We start from the raw sequence: 9,001 nt of genomic DNA, 5'->3' as shown, positions 1-9,001 counted from the left end.
ACTGCTCCTACCTCCCCTTACGCAGCAGAAGTGACTGAAGGAAGGTTAGTACATTTCATTATATACATCCTATTAATGGACCTCCAGTACACAACATGTAACAACATGATGTTTACAAATGTGAAATATTAAGTGTGAGTGTGAGTGTGAGATTTTCAATGAAGGAAAATGTTGTTGATCTGTTTCCTGATAAAGGCACGCAGTCCCAGGGACGTCCCGTAGAAGCCTCCAGGCATGACACTTGAGTAAACAAAATGGCAGCTAAGATCAAGCCCCCTTCGGGTGAGTTATATATGTACTGTTTTACAATCATTTTGATCACATTTTTAACTGTTATCTAATTTTTAAGTGTAATGAAAATTTCACATTTGTTAGATCAGGCTGACAGCCTACATGCATGATTAATAAAAGCATTTCATGGACATTATTGTGCTATAAAAATGTACTGCTGAGTTTACAGCAATTATCTGGCTACAAAGTTGCCCATATCAACATTGTTAATAAGTGCTGTATGGACCAATTACAGAATATGTCTGTACTTTATATCCCAGATGAATGTATTCATTAAAGAAATTTCCAAATAAATTACAGCAAAACTACATTGGGCAAATTATACAGTTTATGATATGCACTGTGAAAACTGGCAGGTTAGTTCAACTGTTTTAAGAAATCTGATTGCCTTTGGTTGGAGTACAGACAACACAAGTATGTCCTGCTGCAGGCATGTTTGTGTCATCCATAGTCTCTGTTGTGCCAGAAATCTCACATTAAGATTTAAACAACAATATGTTGCTAAGCAATAGTGATATCATTGGCTATATAGCCGTCATGTAATTATGTCGTTTATATCATGAACCACATGATGAGGGCACACACCATCCAGCAGATTATTATGAACAACATGTTATTAATGTGAGTAGAAATGAAAAGTTTGGTCCACAACCACTGACTACTATACAGCGATGTGCAAGTCCTCCTTGACAATACATGAGCCTTGCAAACACATGCAGCTTTTATGGCAACTTATACAAATATGTTAGTATAGTATATCTCTATATGGTAGAACTTGTATGTATCTACTTCACACAAATATTACCATATTTATTAAACAGTTTATTTTACCCAGAAGGATGGAAGCTATAGACAAAAGACACGGGGACGGATCTGGCCTGGATTTGCCAACCAGACCCGTTCCTTAGTCCAAACGCACATTGGGCCAAAAGACCCGAAACACATAAAGGATCTGCAGCTCCGTTTCAGTATGGTCCTCCGTGTTCCAAATCTGGCACGGACACACTCAGGGGCGGACTGGCCATCGGGGATACCGGGGGAATCCCCGGTGGGCAGACGGGGTTGGGGTGGTCCAAAATACCGGCCAACTTCTATCACCAACCGGCCCTCCCTCTAACATCGCCGGCACAGACAATATTCTATGCTTCGCACAACATGTATAATTTACTCTGATAACACTACAAAACAAAATTACTGACTGAAATGTATACTACTGCTCGTGATCTGTATTCACACTCATGGTGCCTATTTCTCGAAAATTTTCTGAAATGTGTTCTTACAGACTTCGGAAGACCAACGTAAGAAAAGATCTCTGCCTGATTCATGAACGCCAGAAAATGGGTTCTTACACAGCCGAAATTTTCTCAGCTGTGCGGATTGAGAATGAGGATTCTTAAATTGAACACACGTTTTTGTACACCTGGATTTGCATACATACACGCCCCGCCAAACTTGAGTCACTCGCTCGCAGACAAAGTCGTTTTTGAGAGTGAGAAAGGTGGAGTTGAAAAGAGAGGGAGTTAAATCTCTCAGTGGCATGTGGGTCCGTGTACTTTGCGGTCAACGGATTTTCGTTTTGAAATGAGAAAACCAAAATCGGGAAACGATTTTTATAATAGAAAACGGAAAACGAAAAAACGACCCGTAATCTGATTTTCTTTGATGTGCTTAAACATGGAAATCGGGAATTAAAATACTGTGTGGAAATCTTCTTTCTCAATTTTGCGTAGATTTTTGTGTTGTGGCCAGTATTTTAAAATATGTTCAATTCCAATTATTACTATCAGCTCAGATCCGTATTATGGGGTTCAGGCCAACTATGCTAACTAACTAGCTAGCTAGTGAAGGAAACTTTCCCTTAGCATGAAATGATAGCTGTCTATGATAGCTGATAGTTGTCTAGCTGATGTTATAGTCTCCTCGATTTGACTCATGAAATTATAATATGAAATGGTAGAAACCCTCAGAGTGCCTGTGCAGATTCATAATCACAAGTTCATATTCACACATATTGACATGAGTTCATCACATGCTAATAGCTGTCAACTGTTAAGATGGTTCCCTAAACTAGAGATAGCTAGGATAGTTCATAGCTAGGTTAACTGGCTTAACACCTTGTACACCTCTTGTGAAGGTTCGCACTCCATAGCATCCCGTTAAATACAGCCTGGTAGGAACACCACTTACTTTATCATTATGGAAGATTGAAAGTGGCGAAGTGTGAATGAAAATTCAATTCAATTCAATTTTATTTATATAGCGCCATAACAATACAATTGTCTCTGTATGAGGTAGAGTAAGTGTACGGCAGTGCGGTGGCGGTGGGTGCAATTGGCCGAGGGTTTCTACAGGTAGACCGGGTGGAGAGATTACAGCAGCGTCACATAGCGAAGATAGTCTAGATTAGGAGAGAAAGAAAAAGAACAGAGTGAGTGGGTTATTATAGGCATTAGCAATGTGATAAGAAAGGAGAGGGAGAGGGAGAGAGAGAGAGAGAGGCTGCCTGGCTGGGTGTATGGGGATTTTATTTAGTATTTAGTTGGCTGGTGACAGTCGCAAAACGCGCCGTGTGCTGTACCCGGGATCTTCCGCACTCCTTCACGGTACAACATACGCTGTCTCTAGCCCAGTTTTGTTGATTAGGGGGGTTTTGCATGTGTTTAGATGTGTTTAGCTATGCTGGCATTTAGCATTTAGTTTGGTTTGGCATTTAGTTTGGTTTAGCATTAGTTATGTTTAGTTATGCTGGCATTTAGCAATTAGTTTGGTTTGGTACATATGGAGATTTTAGTCGTAAGCTTTGTTAGGGTTGCAGGGTACAACATACGCTGTCTGTAGCCCAGTGATATACATTTTTATTTCATTTTTATTTTTATTTATTTTTTCTTGTGTGTTCAGATATGTCTAGTTATGCTTGCTGACTGACTGGCCCAGCAGGTGATGGGTTTGTTAATGCAATTACTTGTGGCTATAGGATGCACTAAAGAGGAATGTCTTTAGTCTTGATTTGAATATAGGTAGGGTGTCTGCATCTCAGATGGAGGCAGGGAGATTGTTCCAGAGGAGGGGGGCTCGGTAGCTAAAGGCTCTGCCTCCTACTGTGGTTTTTGATATTCTTGGAATTACAAGGAGGCCTGCACTCTGGGAACGGAGCGGTCTTGGAGGGCGGTAGGGGACAACTAATTCCTTAAGGTAGTTTGGAGCCAGGTCATTTAGGGCTTTGTATGTTAGCAAATGTTAGAAAATGTGTTCTTCCTCTCAGTTTTTCGTATGTGAAAGAGAGAGAGAGAGACCCATTCACGGTTTATCTGGCAGTTACTGTGCATTAGCCTGACGTTGTCATACTAAGAATTCTAGTCAAAATATGAGTCTGGTACTGCTCCATTGGGCTGTGATTATGGGGCGTGTTTCAACTGAGCCAGGAAAAAAAATGCCTCTTCGCTCAATTGGATAGACCTACAACCAATCAGAGCAATGTAGTATGACCATAACGTAGATCATCGGGGCCAGTTGATAAAATAAACTTTTACCGAATCCCGTAGGAAGGACAGCAAAAAACATCTTTTTGATCGACAAATGCCTTGATCACGTTTCTCTGTTCCTCTTTCAAAATGAATGTGCTGTTGATGTCTTCTAAAACAGATTTGATGGCAGATTCTACACATCTCAGCTCTCCAGCGGCAGCCATGTTTGTTGAAAACAAATTCAACCCAAGCGCTCATTGGTGACGTGGTTGATTACTTTGCTGTTGATCTGTCCATCATTGTATAAAGCCCACCCTGACAATTTGATTGGTACAAACAGCTCTGGTGCGGGCATAGTTCTGCCCCAATGGAGCAATGCCAAACCGAACTTCCCGACCTCAAATGTTGTGAGCGGGGCTAAGTTCGGCTGGCAACCAGGCTAACTGTGCATATTACTAACTACGAGGCGGGTAAAAATGCATTCCCGGTGTACAGACGCACTCAAGTATTAATTTGCAGGGCTGAAGAAATGTAGCAAAAAAAAATGGATGAACTGCGGGTCAAAGTTGGGATATTACGGTACGACCTTAAATAGAATTAAGATACAGATGACCAAAACAGAGAAGAACTATGTGCCCCACTTCAAGTGTGTGGATCACTGTTACTTGGTATAATTATCATTTTCTCATTGCATACACTAGAAAACATATTCACCCTTAGTTTTTGCCAATGTGCCTCTCCTTAATGGTGATGCTGACCATACTCTCAAAATCAACTACACAGTAATCACACTTATACACGAGTCTAGCATGAACACAAACCACACTAAACACTTCGAATAAGAAACTGGCATTTACCAATATCCCCTAAAACCATAACCTCATCAGCATAATTTACCACTGCATTAATGGCTCCTCTGCATGTGCTGTAAAGTTGACTTTAATGCAGTAATTTAGCTAAGCATTAACCTTCAAATAAACTTTAAATAGCTTTTAAATATTTTTCATCATTAACTCTTGCACATGTCTTTTTGGTCAGGACATGTGCCTTGTTTGAATATAGAAATTACATTTAATTTTAACATTAGAGAAACATAACAAAAGAATTTGTTTGGTAGAGAGCAGTATATTTAAGTAATATAGAGCTAATAAGTCATCGCTGAAAAGTAAACCCTGACAAGACTGTAGAAAATGACTGTTTGTAACGAACTGGAATTGGGTCACTAGTACTTGCTAACAATGTTCAAACAATCAAAGTATTCCTCAAACCAACTGAGGTATTACTTCAATGTATGCTATTTGATGTACTGACTAATGTCTACTTCGTACTCAGGAAAAAAAACTCACCTGTGCTTCTTCATGTCAGGTGATTCTCTTCATCTGTCAGAGTTGAGGATTGTGCTGCTGGGATACAGAGGAGCTGGGAAAAGTTCATCAGGAGACACCATCCTGGGCAGAGAGGAGTTTGATACTGTAGGGAGAACAGCTCAGTGTGTGAAGAGACAGGGACAAGTAGCAGGGAGGCAGGTCACTGTGGTGGAGGCTTCAGGATGGTGGAGGAATTATCAGTTAGGGGAAACTCCTGAACTAACAAAAGATGAGATTGAGATCAGTGTGTCTCTGTGTCCTCCTGGACCCCACGCTCTTCTGCTGGTCATACGTGTGGACACTCCATTCACAGAGACAGAGGAAAGATCCCTACATGAACACCTGGAGCTTCTCAGTGAGAGAGTATGGAGTCACACTATAGTGCTGTTCACCCATGGAGACTGGCTGGGAGACAGACCCATTGAGCAGCGCATTGACAGTGAAGGAGAGAGTCTGCAGTGGCTGGTAGAGAAATGTGGGAACAGATATCATGTCCTCAACAATCAGAAGAGAGAAGATCACATGCAGGTTACACAGCTGATGGAGAAGATAGAAGAGATGGTGGCAGGAAACAGAGGACGCCATTATGAGATAGAGAGACAGAGAAGAGATATATTGGAGGAGAAGAGGAGGAGAGATGAAGAGAGAGTGAAAGAGAGGATGATGAGGGTAAAGATAGAGAGAGAGTCTCTCAGATCACTGATGGGTGAGTTAAGAGTCTCATATTCAACAACTTCCCTTTTGTTGCTCGTCTCCAATGGATTGAACATTAGCTTTCTTTACACAGTTACAGACATTTAACACAGCAGATAGGAGACACATGATCAGTGCATTTATTGACCCTGATCAACGCATTGACTAAATAGACAAGTGTCACTTTTCATACATGTCCATTGGTACATAATCTACTATGTGGATTAAGTATGCATTTGACATCATATTGCCTCTATAGCTGACTATGATTAAAAGTTATTCAGAAGAACTATAACCTGCACTGACTGACTTCTGCTTCTTCATGTCAGGTGATTCTCTTCATCTGTCAGAGTTGAGGATTGTGCTGCTGGGATACAAAGGAGCTGGGAAGAGTTCATCAGGAAACACCATCCTGGGCAGAGAGGAGTTTGATACTTCAGGGAGAACAGCTCAGTGTGTGAAGAGACAGGGACAAGTAGCAGGGAGGCAGGTCACTGTGGTAGAGGCTCCAGGATGGTGGAGGAATTATCAGTTAGAGGTTACTCCTGAACTGACAAAAGAGGAGATTGAGCTCAGTGTGTCTCTGTGTCCTCCTGGACCCCACGCTTTTCTGCTGGTCATACCTGTGGACAACTCATTTGTTGAAACATGCAAAAGATCTCTAGAGGAACACCTGGAGCTTCTCAGTGAGAGAGTGTGGAGTCACACTATAGTGCTGTTCACCTGTGGAGACTGGCTGGGAGACACACCCATTGAGCAGCACATTGAGAGTGAAGGAGAGAGTCTGCAGTGGCTGGTAGAGAAATGTGGGAACAGATATCATGTCCTCAACAATCAGAAGAGAGAAGATCGCATGCAGGTTACACAGCTGATGGAGAAGATAGAAGAGATGGTGACAGGAAACAGAGGACAACATTATGAGATAGAGAGACAGAGAAGAGATACATTGGAGGAGAAGAGGAGGAGAGATGAAGAGAGGGTGAAAGAGAGGATGATGAAGGTGAAGATAGAGAGAGAGTCTCTCAGATCACTGATGGGTGAGTTAAGAATCTCATATTCAACAACTTCCCTTTTGTTGCTGGTCTCCAATGGATTGTATATTAGCTTTCTTTACACAGTTACAGACATTTATCACAGCAGATAGGAGACACATTATCAGTGCATGAATTGCTACTGATCAACGCATTGACTAAATATACAAGTGTCATTTTTCATACATGTCCATTAATACATAATTTACTATGCAGATGAATTAAGCATTTGCTATCATGTTGCCTCTATAGCTGACTATGATGTAAAGTTATTCAGAAGAACTATAACATGCACTGACTGACTTCTGCTTCTTCATGTCAGGTGATTCTCTTCATCTGTCAGAGTTGAGGATTGTGCTGCTGGGGTACAAATATGCTGGGAAAAGTTCATCAGGAAACACCATCCTGGGCAGAGAGGAGTTTGATACTGAAGGGAGAACAGCTCAGTGTGTGAAGAGACAGGGACAAGTAGCAGGGAGGCAGGTCACTGTGGTGGAGGCTCCAGGATGGTGGAGGAAGAATTATCAGTTAGAGAACACTCCTGAACTGACAAAAAATGAGGTTGAGCTCAGTGTGTGTCTGTATCCTCCTGGACCCCACGCTCTGTTGGTCGTTGTAGATTTGGACTATTCATTCACAGAGACAGAGAAAAGATCAGTGCAGGAACACCTGGAGCTTCTCAGTGAGAGAGTGTGGAGTCACACTATAGTGCTGTTCACCCGTGGAGACTGGCTGGGAAACACACCCATTGAGCAGTACATAGAGAGTGAAGGAGAGAGTCTGCAGTGGCTGGTAGAGAAATGTGGGAACAGATATCATGTCCTCAACAACCAGAAGAGAGAAGATCACATGCAGGTTACACAGCTGATGGAGAAGATAGAAGAGATGGTGACAGGAAACAGAGGACAACATTATGAGATAGAGAGACAGAGAAGAGATACATTGGAGGAGAAGAGGAGGAGAGATGAAGAGAGGGTGAAAGAGAGGATGATGAAGGTGAAGATAGAGAGAGAGTCTCTCAGATCACTGATGGGTGAGTTAAGAATCTCATATTCAACAACTTCCCTTTTGTTGCTGGTCTCCAATGGATTGTATATTAGCTTTCTTTACACAGTTACAGACATTTATCACAGCAGATAGGAGACACATTATCAGTGCATGAATTGCTACTGATCAACGCATTGACTAAATATACAAGTGTCATTTTTCATACATGTCCATTAATACATAATTTACTATGCAGATGAATTAAGCATTTGCTATCATGTTGCCTCTATAGCTGACTATGATGTAAAGTTATTCAGAAGAACTATAACATGCACTGACTGACTTCTGCTTCTTCATGTCAGGTGATTCTCTTCATCTGTCAGAGTTGAGGATTGTGCTGCTGGGGTACAAATATGCTGGGAAAAGTTCATCAGGAAACACCATCCTGGGCAGAGAGGAGTTTGATACTGAAGGGAGAACAGCTCAGTGTGTGAAGAGACAGGGACAAGTAGCAGGGAGGCAGGTCACTGTGGTGGAGGCTCCAGGATGGTGGAGGAAGAATTATCAGTTAGAGAACACTCCTGAACTGACAAAAAATGAGGTTGAGCTCAGTGTGTGTCTGTATCCTCCTGGACCCCACGCTCTGTTGGTCGTTGTAGATTTGGACTATTCATTCACAGAGACAGAGAAAAGATCAGTGCAGGAACACCTGGAGCTTCTCAGTGAGAGAGTGTGGAGTCACACTATAGTGCTGTTCACCCGTGGAGACTGGCTGGGAAACACACCCATTGAGCAGTACATAGAGAGTGAAGGAGAGAGTCTGCAGTGGCTGGTAGAGAAATGTGGGAACAGATATCATGTCCTCAACAACCAGAAGAGAGAAGATCACATGCAGGTTACACAGCTGATGGAGAAGATAGAAGAGATGGTGGCAGGAAACAGAGGACACCATTATGATATTGGTGAGTAACTCAGACAACCAACCATCATCTCAGTAAACTTGTTTGCCAAGACCCCAGTGTGGGGCAACATGATCTTCTACCCCTGAGGGGCTCATTCAGCTCTATATGAAACCCCAATGTGGGGCAACATGATCTTCTACCACCCCTGAGGGGCTCATTCAGCTCTATATGAAACCGATCCACATAATCATATCAGTCTTTTAAAA

The 9,001-nt window shown here is 42.1% G+C and overlaps 1 protein-coding gene across 1 annotated transcript; it reads left to right on the top strand.

Moving 5' to 3' along the window:
• Positions 1 to 254: 254 nt before the first annotated feature.
• Positions 255 to 6,704, top strand: LOC122131382 (GTPase IMAP family member 4-like; the record flags this gene model as incomplete). Its single annotated transcript, XM_042706178.1, has 2 exons — positions 255 to 282; positions 6,145 to 6,704. Coding segments are annotated over exons 1-2 (588 nt in total), but the record flags the coding sequence as incomplete, so codon positions are not given.
• Between the last annotated feature and the right edge of the window lie 2,297 nt (positions 6,705 to 9,001).

Source organism: Clupea harengus, unplaced genomic scaffold (assembly GCF_900700415.2).
Source record: "Clupea harengus unplaced genomic scaffold, Ch_v2.0.2, whole genome shotgun sequence".
Taxonomy (NCBI): domain Eukaryota; kingdom Metazoa; phylum Chordata; class Actinopteri; order Clupeiformes; family Clupeidae; genus Clupea; species Clupea harengus.
This window is presented reverse-complemented; position numbering and strand designations above follow the sequence as displayed.